At 44.4% G+C, this 12920-nt stretch overlaps 2 protein-coding genes across 3 annotated transcripts; both read right to left on the bottom strand.

Annotated features, from left to right (window-relative positions):
* Positions 1-291: 291 nt before the first annotated feature.
* On the bottom strand, positions 292-3054 carry si:dkey-256e7.8 (probable DNA double-strand break repair Rad50 ATPase). 2 transcript variants are annotated; one of them, XM_062477328.1, is made up of 3 exons: positions 2795-3054; positions 715-2176; positions 292-583 (listed from the first exon to the last, which is right to left on the bottom strand). In XM_062477328.1, exons 1-3 carry the CDS (start codon positions 3014-3016, stop codon positions 489-491), a joined length of 1779 nt encoding a protein of 592 aa, XP_062333312.1. In that variant the 5' UTR covers positions 3017-3054; the 3' UTR covers positions 292-488. The 2 variants fall into 2 exon arrangements, with proteins under 2 accessions (XP_062333312.1, XP_062333313.1); XM_062477329.1 differs by having other exon boundaries at positions 730-2176; positions 2795-3053.
* A 680-nt stretch (positions 3055-3734) lies between these two features.
* On the bottom strand, positions 3735-11515 carry LOC134033267 (PDZ and LIM domain protein 3-like). Its single transcript, XM_062477364.1, has 7 exons — positions 11340-11515; positions 7606-7757; positions 6646-6730; positions 6291-6478; positions 4935-5061; positions 4597-4709; positions 3735-4215 (listed from the first exon to the last, which is right to left on the bottom strand). Exons 1-7 carry the CDS (start codon positions 11430-11432, stop codon positions 4026-4028), a joined length of 948 nt encoding a protein of 315 aa, XP_062333348.1. The 5' UTR covers positions 11433-11515; the 3' UTR covers positions 3735-4025.
* Between the last annotated feature and the right edge of the window lie 1405 nt (positions 11516-12920).

Below are 12920 nucleotides of genomic sequence, written 5' to 3'. Positions count from 1 at the left end.
AAGGTGACTTGAGAACAATGCTACAGCTCCCCCTACTGTTGTGAAATAGTCTAACAAGATACAAAAGGAGAATGGGTTGAGATAATCCAGGGAAATTTGATACCATTGTGTTTTGTCTTGGTGTATCAATACTTTGGTTTTTAACTGTAGTAACCACTTGGTCTCATTAGTCACGTTTTATGGTATTCACTCATGGCATTTGTACCAGTTGTATGTGTTTCATAATTATCTGATTACATACCACAATGAGACTGTGGCCTATCCTAACAATAAAATCAGCACACCAACACATATCCACATAAGAAATATAATAAAATGATCCAAACATAAACCACTGGTTAGGCTATGTTAGCCTAACAGGCTTGGCAATGGACAAAGCTCTACGTTGTATCCCCTTTTGTACTTCAGAGTGTAGTACCACAGTTGTGGTAGTTCCATGTATGGAGAAGGATCAGCTGGGAACATCCTGTCTGGGACTCAGCTCTACCTCATTCATTCTGATGGATGGTGTTTTTGTACCTCTGCGCTCCCCTCTGTTCATCCTCCTCCAAGCGCTTCCTTATCTGGTCAATAGTCTCCCCGCCTAGACAGTTGAAGAGGACAATGTAACACTGTCAATCAAGGCAGTTTGCTGGTGATGTTAGTCATGTCAGCATAATGTAATCTATAATAGCATTAACTTTACATAGTAGGCATTCAACTGTATTGGTTTACATTTTTTCACCATACCAATACTGCTGTCCAGCATTTCTCTGGTGATAGGGCTACTATGCAGAGGTAGCTTTGGACTCTCATGTCTAGGTTCATCATCACCGGTCCAATCTGCCATCTTGTGGGATCCAGCCATGATCCTGGTGGATGCAGGGCTTCTCTCCCTCAGCTGTTCAGAGACATTGCCACTGAGCTCTATGTACTCCTGGTGCAGCTTGCGCACCTCCCCCTGCAGAAGATCCCTCTCCATCTGCAACGTATGGAGGCAGTTCTCCAGAAGACCCTGTTCTTCTGTCAACCTCCTCGTGCTGCTCTTCATCTCTTTGATGTACTTTGTGTTGGCCTCCAGCTTCACTCTGAGGGTCCTGTTTTCCTCTTTTAGCTGAGCCACGGTGCTATGGGACTCTTGTTCTTTCCCCACACTGTCAAGAATGCGTGCGGATTGGTGTTTTCCAGCAGGAGGGCTCCTGGCAGTGCCCTCTATAGCGCTCCTTTCAGCCTCTAGTCTGTGGATCTCAGCATTGCTGAAATCCAGCTCGTCTTTGAGATGACAAACCTCTCTGGACAGGGATGCCACCTTTTCCTCCAAATGGCCCTTCTCGTGGCTAAGGTTGGCACAACGCTCATTGGCCATCTCTAGCTGGACACTTACCCTGCCTTCACTTCCCTCTTTGGGCTCCAGAGACAGACTGGGATCCTTGGGTCTGACCCCTGCCTGCACAGTGTCCAGGGTGTCCTTCAACCAGCGGTTTTCCTTAGCGAGATTCTTGCTCTGTTTATTCAGGATTTTGTTAAGGGCTTTAAAGTCCTCATACTTTTGAAGGAGCATTTTGAGCTCATCGGCACACGCTTTGGAATAGTCCTCTGTCTTTTTCAGCTTCTTCTCCAAGTCCTGTTTCTCTTTCGTCAAGATGAGGTACCTCTCCTCATGGGACTCCCTCTCCCCCTTGCATGTGTCTATCTCACTATGCTCAGACAGTTTATCTTGCTTCATGCCATCTTGGTGGGTTGTGTCAAAGTTGAAACTGACTTTGAGTTCGGAGTTGGGACTGTTATCCAATTCATGTGACTTGTTAGTGCTTCTTGTGTTTACGGCATAGGGTGTGTGGTTGGACAAAGAGCTCACGCGTTCTGACTTGATCTTTCTGTTAAGACTCAGGTTTTCTTCCTCCAGTGAAACAAGTGCATTTTTCAATCTGGCAACAGTCTGCTCAAGATCAACTATCTTTTCTGACTTGCAGTCTAACCTCACAGCTCGGTCCCCTGAGCCACTGCTTCGTGGAGTGTCAAGGTTACACAGCAAAGGTAAATGTCCAGAGGAAGATCTCTGTGTTTTTTCTTCATAAGCGACTGCTCCCATTCTGACATGATCAAGGTGGTTTGAGTTTTCTGCCAAGATCCCAGGTTTGCTGCTGGGACTGCTAAAGACCAGGCCTGTTTTCTCCATATCATGTGACTGGATATTCTGTTGAGTACATTGAAACAGTGAGTAGGCCTACATAAAGTCACTATAAAAGTAAACTATATCGTCAGTTACTATGGAAATACGTATTATATAAATACTTTGATATAATATTGACTTTAGTTTAATTAGTTTCGACCAATCATTAGTTCAGTCTAAACTAATGATTGGTCTAAACTTTAGACCAATCATTCTCAAACGATACAGTACAACTACATGCTAGTAGGCCATGATTTGCTAAACTGGTAGCCTACATTATATCTCTTTGGGAGAGCGGACAATCACGGTCACTGTACATGAGAAATTGTTCCAAACATGAACAAATGGCGAGAAATGTATTTTGCATTAACGCTCAATTGAACCTTGATAAGAAGCAAAGCTCCAGTGCACAGCATAGTGTGACGCCGACTTGAGGCTAGCTAGAGGCTAGCTAGAAACTAGCTAGCTAGTTTGAGACTTATAGCAAATTCAGGTCAAAACTAGACATTGCACTACATTGCACTTTATACAGTGCACTTTAGCACTGAATGTTTTTAGGGATGCAAAGCGACGTCTTAGGCTAATTTACCGCTAGTCTACCCCTATATTTTGTCCACGAATCGACGCGATGTTTCCTCTCACCGTTGCCATGGAAATTCTCAAATTCCATAAATGTTTGTGCAAGTCTGTGGTTGAAAAACTGGTCATTGTCTTGCGTTGGTCTCCTTGCCCTTGGGTCCACCTCCTACACTCACCCTTGACATAATGATGCTGAGGTGAGAAACTCAATTGGGATCTGAGAAATGTAGGTAGGCTACCAAAGCCACTTAGATCTAAAGTATTAACAATAAAACATGCATGCATTTAACCCAAGATTATATTATATACATATTAATTAAATTATAATTTAAAATATATGTGTTGTTGTTGCATTACATCTAGTTGATCTGGATTGGCAGGTTGATATCAAGATGTCTGCCAATCAACAGAACATGTTTGGTCAAAGGTTATTTAATTATTGTACATCACCACCTAGTGTCACAATAATAGACTGCAGCCAGCAGTTTTTCTGTCAGCTTTTACTTAGACATTGATATTTTGATGTCTGGAAGGGGTTTTGTCCTTATGTGACAAAAATGTATCTCACAACCATAAGTCTACCATTAAGTTAAAGAGTATTGGCCACATGAAGGTGCTTATACTAACCCAGTCTTCCAAATATAACTTGCCCTTTCTTTACCCTACTATTTTTGAGTATGCAGAGCCATATAAGTGGTATTTTAAATAATGTCTATCCCATTTGCCCCACAAGGAACATACCATAGAGGGGCACCCCTTGCTGTTTGGCACCAATGTCACATGCAAGTTGAGATGCGCGTTGAACCACAGACGTCTTGCACTAGGAACCTAATCCTTTTTCTGCTGGACAAACGAGGGGCCTGTCCTTTGAAATGTTGGATGTTCATTGTACTCAACCCCCCCCCCCCCCCATTCCCCACTTATTCACCCACATCCACACTCCATCATCCCTTGCCCTTCCAAACTCAGGGATGATGGTCTGATAAAAAAGACAAGATAACTATCTAATAAATTATTACATCTGTGGTTACCACAGTATGGGCCAACACCCTTTTATTTAAAAGAAGACAGCAGAGACAAGTGTATTCACAAGTGCACTTCAGGATTATGTGAAAAACACAGCATTCAAATGATAACAAAATGCAAGTACAAGTAAAAACAGGTTTTCTCTGGCAACCTAGTTAGACAGAGGGAGGGTATGCAGACACAGGTAGGGTGTTGGTGTGAGTCAAAGAGAGAGTGGAAAGGTATGTGTGAGGGCACTGCAGGTGTGAGAGTACAGGATGTTGAGGTTCTATGCCGAAGGGTAAGTGGTGATGAGGTCGTGACCCTCCGGGGGTCTCGTACGAGCTCGGGCATGGGTCTCGCAGTAAAGCTCCCCCTCCACGAAGAAGTAGCCCTTCTGTTTAAGGTTGGCGTCACAGTCAGTGCACACAAAGCAGCCGGGGTGGCGGTATTTGTCCCTGGCCTTCACTACTGTCCCCCTGTGGACCAGGAAGAGATAGAGCAGAGAAAATAGCAGAGCATGAGCATGGCTGTCAGATTTCCTGAGTTGGGTTGCCAGATTACAGCACAAATACAAGCAATTAGTCAGGATGTCAGTTCAAATAAGAATTGAGATGGATGACATATTTTCCGGATACTGTACCTGAAAACATATCTGTCAGTATGTGATGATAAGGGAGAAGGGATAAATGTAAGAAGCAACCTATGAATTTAATGAATCACTTGATTTATAAATGGCATAATAAGAAGATGCTTGATTTGATTACAAATGACACAATGCATTTTAGTAAGTATTGTATGTTATTATGATTCAGTTTATTTCCCATGATTTTCCCGTGGCTAAATGAGGTTGTACTAACACAATGCCGTTCCCACACTTGTCACAGAGAGGCAGCTTCTGAAGGTTGCCAATGGGTGGAGCTGGCTTAGTCGTGGGGGCTCTGACTGTCCTTGTCACAATGGGGCGGGTGCCTGCCAAGACATAAGAAAAATGCTCAATTAAATTCTCAGACATTACAGCTGTACAAAAAAAGGTCTAAACTCAATTAGTGCCTTTCCCAAAACAGGCTGTCATCTATCAGAACTGTGAGTGTTGTGACTGTAATTGCTAGAAATGGTTGGTGGGCTGGACAGCATAAAAATATATCGAAAAATGATCTGAATGCCACTTATTAAGAGGGGACATTTATAACTTTCCATCACTGTCGACAAAGTCCTGCAGGGCCTTGAAGGAGCCTGATTGTCGTGGTTCCTGGGGTTCCTCCTGGTCCTTCTGCAGCATGCGGTACACATCAGACTCCTCGATGGAGGTCAAGGTCCTGCTGCTACAGGGAGAACACATCTCCAGGTCAGCAAGGCTGGTCATATAGTCACACGCAACCACACATCCTCAGGTGAGTAGTCATACAGGGCTGGTCATAAAGTCACACACACACACACACACACGCAGACACACACACACACAGAGGTAAACAGACCAACACTCACACGCACATACACAATGTTAACTCACATCGACAGCTGTGACTGCCGAAAATCCCTGTCTGTCTACAGCAGCAATGTTCACAACAACTTCCCCTCATATCTAATTTATCATTTTGAGCCCTGAGGTACCAAAGACCACCCAGTTCACCTCCCAAACCCAGGAGAGACTGGCTTAACATTGTACTGAGCAATGATGCATGCCAGATGGGATGCTCTTGACCACCATGCCCTGGGGCTTGTGGTAATCGTGGGCATCAGATCAGAGCAGCCAGCCTGAGATGACACTGATACAACACCGGAGCAGGCATCCATAAAAGGAAATCCAGGGAGGACAGAGGGAGGAAACAGAGAGAATGGACAGTTGAGGAAAGAGAGAAGATCAGAAGACATTGGCGGTTCTTGTGTATACCATATGTATGCAGTGTTATTTATAAATTAACAGCAGATGCTGTATGTGTCCAAGACATATTTCCATCCTTCCACTTTCATTCCCATCACATTTATGATATCTTAACTACCAAGCAAGTCTTTTTTGTTTTTAAAGATTGCTTACAGACAGAGACTACACAGTAATGTGCGATTATTAAACACTCTCAAAGCGTTATTAGAAACTTCTGCAAGATTTTTGCTGAAACTTGTTCAGCTGGATAACATCGATGCAGAGCACAATCTTGTACCAGTAGGATGACATATATCTGAGATGAAGGAACTTTCAGAAGCAGCTCTAAGTGAACCTCATGGGAAATATCATTCCTGTGGGCTGGGGTGATACACGACTGGTGAAACCCCATGTATCTGGTAGTCTAATGAGATCCACTTTATTTACTGGGAACCTGACATATTGGAATACTTGAAACGAGGGGTGTGACAGAGGGTGCTGATAGAGAGGCAACTGGTGGGCCTCGAGTCAACAAATGGACAGACAGTAAAACAGACATATCTTTTTGGTGGTTAAAAGTCCTCCTATAAATAGGACCGGTGGATGTGTAAGTAACTATGTGTGACTATATGTGAGTATATGTCACTGTTTGTGTGTGTGTGTGTAATAACACAACAAAACGTCACTGACCCCTCAGGTTTGTCGAGGACAAGACCCTTCATCTGTCCCTGCATCGCATCTTGGATGTTGCCTGAGGAGTACAGTCCTATGGGCGTGTTGTAGGCCGTACTGACCACCTGACGCTTGTCATCGATGTTGGCCGCCGCCACGAAGGGCTGAGCCTTGCGGTTGTGGCCAGTACCGATGGGTTTGAACTCCTGCATGGTAGGAGAAGGTAGGGAAGAAGGATGATTGGTCAGGAAGTTGTACTATGGTTGGTCGTTTTAGGTACTTTGTGATTACCATGACCATTTTGACTGGTGGGTCCTTAGGGAACTGGGGTCCCCCTCAGTCACTCTCTCTTAATCTTAACACACACACACACCTGTTGCTCTGCTTCCAGATTGACTTTGAAAGGGTTCACTTTGCCATCTTCTGCGACTTGAGGTGACCATAGTCTGACTTCTGGCCTGGGAACAGACAAACAGAAAGATCACAGGGAAGCGGTCAGTTTTCCCACAACCGCAAGTGGATTCATGATCACCCCTGCAGATTACTTTTACGTGACAACTGGGCCGCTGAGCTGGGGCCTGTTGTAATTGAACATTCTACACTAGCTCTCAAGGACACTATGATTGTGTGTGTGTGTTTCTGGATATATGTTGTACTGGTATGCACCAGGGTAAAAAATATGTGTGTTTGTGTGTGTGTGTGTGTGTGTTAGATCCTTCACTTCAGATGATTTTAGCAGGGTATGAATCAAAGTTAAGGAATGTAACAGCTATGGGAGTCAGATGGCTGAGCGGTGAGGGAGTCGGGCTAGTAATCTGAAGGTTGCCAGTTCGATTCCCAGCCGTGCCAAATGACGTTGTGTCCTTGAGCAAGGCACTTCACCCTACTTGCTTCGGGGAGAATATCCCTGTACTTACTGTAAATCGCTCTGGATAAGAGCGTCTGCTAAATGACTAAAATGTAAATGTAAATGTAACAGCTCATTGTAAATCTATTCTGGAAGATTTTCCAGTAGATTAACTTTACCTGGGAAACAATTATCTCAATTATCTTCCTTATCTGTGAATCATAGATTCACAGATAAGGAAGTCACACAAATAATGCTTTCGCCACCTAGTGGTCACTGTGCAAAGTGCACGCCTGAGTGTATGGTAGATGACAGACAGATATGATCAAAAGTGAATATATGTACATCATGTCCGCCCGCACAGTATGGCCCAGTAAACACAAGAGCATTCATACACGTAAATGTCTGTCCCCTGTGTGTGTGTGTGTGTGTACGTCTCAGACTTGTGTCCTGTGTGCCCAGACCCCGTGAGATACCACTGCTGACCTCTCCACGCTGAGGTTGAGCTGGTAAGTGGCCTCCTTGATTTTGTTCTGGGCATCACAGTGCAGCATGTCCACAGCCGCCTCCCCCTCAATGGCCAGGATCAGGTCTCCCGGACACAGGTTGGCCATGGACGCCTTGCCGCCCGGAGTAATCTGAGGGAGCGTGGGATAGAGAGAGAGGGAGTTAGATGGGATAGAGTGGAAGGGATGGAGAAAGATTGAAGCGAGGTAGGAGAAGGGGAAAAATAAGGTGAGATGGGGACAGAGAGAAAGGGACAAGCGAGAGATACAGTGTGAAGTCTGAGAGAGGAGAGAGGAACTGAGAAAGAGAGAAGTGAGAGAGAAAAAAGGAAGAGAAAGAGAGAGAGAGAGAGAGAGAGAGAGAGAGAGAGAGAGAGAGAGAGAGAGAGAGAGAGAGAGAGAGAGGGGAAGACCAGGTGTCTAATGCAGCAAATAACCTATTAATAGGTCTAACAGAGCTGTATTTGTCACAGTTACACAAACAGCTGAGGACAGCCTTCTGACTAAAATACATAGGCATGTTGTCTCTCTTTCCCTCTGCATCCATCCTCCTTCTCTTTCTCTGGTTCTTCTTGCCATCTGTGTGGCTTTTCTTGTGTTTTTTTTGGGCATCCAGGCTCTTTAAACATGACTGGCAAAATCGTGTTAATAGAGGTCTATTTAAGGGCATAACTTAAATTGTATATAGTACCACTCATATCTTCAACGGTGAATGTCAATCAATATAGAACAGTAAACCTGTAAATACATGACAAGAATGTAAAAAAAAAAAAAAAGATTGTAGATTGTCCTGTGGCTGAAAAGTGTGTCCAGGACTAAGGCCCAGAAACATTCTCTGTGAGTGTGTCTGACTCCATTGCCTTCCCTGGTATGCCTGCATGTAAACTGTTTCTCCTACTTTGTCCAGGCTGAATAAACAAAGATGACTTCCCACCGAAGGATACTTTCCAGACAGAATGGGGATGGTGGAAACTGGATACTGGGTAAGGAACAATTGCATGATAAGTGTGTTGTCCTGATAAACTTCTGTGCAGAATACAGTAGATGATAGACACTTGTCTATGTCTGTTTCCACAACAATGTACAACAATTCCACAACAATGCACAACAAAAACACATCAACAATGTATTCACATTATTCTTATCACATTGTCAGATAACCTACATTGTGTTGTTCAGGGCAGCCCTGTTCCCAGAGAGCTACTTTCTTGCAGGTGTTCACTCCAACCATAGTTGTAACATAACCAGCTTATTGTTGCAGATTCTTGCCCACCAGATCAGAAGTATACCGTCAGCCCTTCTTGACAACTATACAGAACAATAATATTAACATCTTGTGAACCAACATAGAACTCCAGCTCAGACATAAGTATGAATGGAAGGGGGAAAGATGATATGACCTCACTTTCCCCTTGACCAATCACCTTCTGACCTCAGACACAGGACACTCCTTGTGCTCTGAACTCTCTAAAAACCTGTCTTTGAGTCCAACTATGCCAAGATGAGCAAGGCTTGTCAGAATTTGCATCATGAGGATCTAACCTGGTCTGCAATTGGAATTTGGTTAAGGTCTGTTGCAAAAGTAACATACATTGGACCAATTAATACTGCTACAATTGTAAGCAGTATCAGGCTTGTTCTTCTACTTGTTCAAACGTAAAAATAGCCTGACGCTCTTATCTTCCGGTATCATTGGCGTAAGATAGGTTTATTATCTGTAATTTGTAAGGAAATTGGTAATTGACTGCCAAAAAATCAGATTATTTTTTATTTCAATCTTCAAGACTCAAAACTCAGACTCCTCTTTCATTAATTAAGACCAGCCCATTTTATTATTTTCACTGAAACCAAACCATCTCCCATATCACAGTCATAATCTGCCTTTTCTACATTTCATCAAATGATCTGCATTATTAATGAACACATTCATAGTAATTGACACACCACTACAGTACATTATCAACCTGCTACTAATAGTAATAAGGTGGGTTAGTCAGTTTAGGGTGGGAGTGTGAATCTGCTGACAGTAGCTTCACTGGGAAGAGGGTAATACTGCCTTGCTGGATTGCGATAGCAGTACGTAACAGCAGAGTTGAACTTTAAGAGAGACTGAGGCTGACACAGGGGACATTACATTGAGGTTTGAGTTAGGTCATCTGATTATAAATAACGCAGCAGAGAGGGATAGAGAAAGCTGGTGGGATGAATCAGATCATAAATGGAGGCTGTGATTTACATTTACAGGCATGGATTCCTTCTGAGACTTTTTCCCCATTGCATTTAGGCCCTGGCCTAGAAAACCTGATGATTACTTACGGAGCATACTTGTCTGATTCTCATCACAGAGATCATTTCCAATTTCATATACAGTACAAGGCAACAAATAAGAAAGTAGTCATTAACAGGTCCATACTTCTTTATCTAACCTCCCCAAATGTGTCCTCCCTTCCCATCTCCACCCCTCCTCCCCCCTTCCATCTCTCCCTCTCATCTCTGTCTCATCCTGCCTTCATAGCTCAGTGAAGTGCAGAGTGTCTGCCAACACAACAGGTGTGAGGTGGTCCCACAAGGCCTGTGTTTCACACAGCTAACCAGTAACGCCTCCAGCCTCAAATCCTGGTGTCAGACCCCCAATATAGACACACACACGTACACCAATCAGGGATTACTGTAACTCCACATTTCTGGTGGGAAGTGGACACACACGGCTAAATGTGAACAGAAATGCCCAAATGAAGGTAATAATCAAACACACAAACACACACACACACACACACAGAGAAAACACACACACACACTGCTAAACAATGACTACACACTCGTCAACTCCAAATCCTTCTTTATCAGTGTGTGCCGATGCATTATGTTCCAGTCCCCACACGACTGGAAATCTATGTAAGTATGTTTGATGCAGATTTCTATTTCTGTATGAGTGACCAACTGATTATCAGGTGTTTGTCCTCTGTGATACAATTCAATTTTCAAACCCTTTCCCAGTAGTCTCTGTTGATCCAGCTGCTTGGGATTCTCTGTGTGTGTGTGTGTGTGTGTGTGTGTGTGTGCATGTTACTGTGCATGATGCAAACTGCTAACTGCTAAACTAACTAACCAAGTTGTGGACATTTGCTGAAACACAGGTGTCAGGGCTGAAGTATGCTAGCAAACAAACATGAACGATCTGCTGGGGATAAGAGACTCAGCAGGCCAGACCCAGGATTCTAAACCCAGACCCAGGATCTAAACCCAGACCCAGGACCTTAAACTCAGAACAAGGATTTTAAACCCACACCCAGGACCCTTAACCCAGACACACAGGGTCTTAAACCTAAACTTGACATGGCAGATAGCTGATGACAGCTGTGCCCTGCTGTTTCTCATCCCAGATCAGACAGTCAACTGAGGCTAACATGGAAGTGAGCCAAGCATGGAGGACTGGAGGGAGAGAGGGAGGAAAGCAGACAAACAGAGATAGACAGAGACAAAAGACAGAGAGAGAGAGAGAGAGAGAGAGAGTGAGGGAGGGAGGGAGGGAGGAAGAAAACAAGATGGAAGAAAGATAGAGACAGGATGAAAAAGTGAGATGGAGAGAGAGTTAAAGATAGGGGTGGTGAGAGCTAAGAGAAAGAGGTTGACCATGGACATTTATTTCAATGTGCTGAACTGCACAAATAAAAAAGCTCCACACAATCACACACAAACTAACACACAACTCACCCTGGATACGGTCAGGGGCTGGTTGAAGTCCTTGCCTCCCGTCAGTCGGAACCCCCATGGGGCTTGCCCTTCCAGTACTACATTGAGTGGCATGTCTCTCTCCTCTGCTTCCTCCTGTGTGTGTGTGTGTGTGGTGTGTGTGTGTGTTTGATCAACACGGGGTCCACAGTAACGAACAAGGGGGCAGGACAGCCATGCACCCTTTTAACCAGCGAGGGGGGAGATAGGGGGGAAGGGGAGGAGAGAGTCCGCCCCCACAGTGAGGTCATTGGACAGATTCAAGGGCCAGTGCACTTTCTCTCTTTCTCGTTCTCTCTCTTAAACTTGCTGCAACTCACTGTTTCGTTCCACCACCCTTGATGAAACTGACATCTCTCTTTCTTACTCCAACTCGTGAGCAGTGATCTGCAGTAGCTCTGTCCTATTCTGGTCCTGTCTCCCTTCATAAATACCTCCTCTGGGATCTCCACAAGTAATGTGGAGGGAGGCCGGACTCCCAGAGAGTTCATCCCACGCATCTCTTCTCATCCCCGGGCAGCTGCGAGTCGAGGGTGGCCTCCTCTGGTAGTGGACCGGTCTTGTTGCTCCTGTCCTTATTTGGTCTGGAGGAGCAGCTTGGTGCTGAGGCCCTGCAGGTCCCCCAGGCACATTCCACCCCCTATTGATCTGGCCCGGGCCCAGGGCTCAGCACTAGGCTCTTTCTTCCTCTCTCTCCCTATTCCTCTCTCGCTCTCCCTGTCTTTCTATATCTCTTTCTCTTACTCTTTCTCTCTCTCCTCATTACCTCTCCCTCTCTTCCCCAGTCTCTTGCTGCCTCAGTCTCTCTCCCCTCATTTGGTTTTCAGTCTCACTGCCTTTTCCCCCTGAACTCCTTTCCGTCTTCCTTCTTGTTCCTTGGTCCCTTTGGTGTTGGTGTGAACTGGACCTGAACGTGTGACATTCTGCTGGGGTATTGGATCTTTCACACTTTTTCTCTGTGTATAACAGAAATAAGGTTGATGAAGTTCTTGTTACATTAATAAGGCAATTCTTCCCTGACACCTCTTTCGCTCTCCCCCCCCCCCCCCCAAGGAAAATTGACTTTCTGTCTGCATCGCTCACTGGCCTGACTGGGACAAACAAATTCCCATATTATGAAAACATCAAACATGTGCAAGAGTAAAATGTAAACACACAACGAGCAAGACCTTTATCATAATTTTGAAAGCTTTCTTTTTTCTTTTACAGGACCTCTCCATATAATCTGTGCCAACTCAAATACAGGGATAATGATTTTAGTGCAAATTCCCATAATTGAACTGTTTAAGTTATGCGTTTTTCCCTTAGTGTCAGTCTTCTGGAATGACAGAGCTCACCACTTTCAGAAACATGTGTGTTAGCAGAGCTCATGGTTTGTTTATATGGTTGCCATGGCGGCAGGTTATGAACAAGGCAACTCATACACTAACTGGTAAGCAAAGGATGGAGTCACTTTCTAACACACACACACACACACACACACACACACACACACACACACACACACACACACACACACTTAAACCCTTTGACAACAAACAAACCTAACACCCTCCTGAAAGA

This window comes from Osmerus eperlanus, chromosome 14 (genome assembly GCF_963692335.1).
Source record: "Osmerus eperlanus chromosome 14, fOsmEpe2.1, whole genome shotgun sequence".
NCBI classification, from domain to species: Eukaryota; Metazoa; Chordata; class Actinopteri; order Osmeriformes; family Osmeridae; genus Osmerus; species Osmerus eperlanus.
Note: the sequence above shows the minus strand (reverse complement) of the source record. Positions and strands in the feature narration are given on the sequence as shown.

Excerpts from the sequence above, each read along its gene's own strand:
- si:dkey-256e7.8 (XM_062477328.1), bottom strand. The coding sequence starts at position 3,016 with ATGCATGCATGTTTTATTGTTAATACTTTAGATCTAAGTGGCTTTGGT. Across the intron at positions 2,177-2,794 it reads TGAGAATTTCCATGGCAACG|AATATCCAGTCACATGATAT; the intron begins GTGAGAGGAAAC and ends TGTACTCAACAG. Across the intron at positions 584-714 it reads TATTGGTATGGTGAAAAAAT|GCGGGGAGACTATTGACCAG; the intron begins GTAAACCAATAC and ends TCAACTGTCTAG.
- LOC134033267 (XM_062477364.1), bottom strand. The coding sequence starts at position 11,432 with ATGCCACTCAATGTAGTACTGGAAGGGCAAGCCCCATGGGGGTTCCGA. Across the intron at positions 7,758-11,339 it reads AGCCCCTGACCGTATCCAGG|ATTACTCCGGGCGGCAAGGC; the intron begins GTGAGTTGTGTG and ends ACGCTCCCTCAG. Across the intron at positions 4,710-4,934 it reads AGGACTTTGTCGACAGTGAT|GGCACCCGCCCCATTGTGAC; the intron begins GGAAAGTTATAA and ends TATGTCTTGGCA.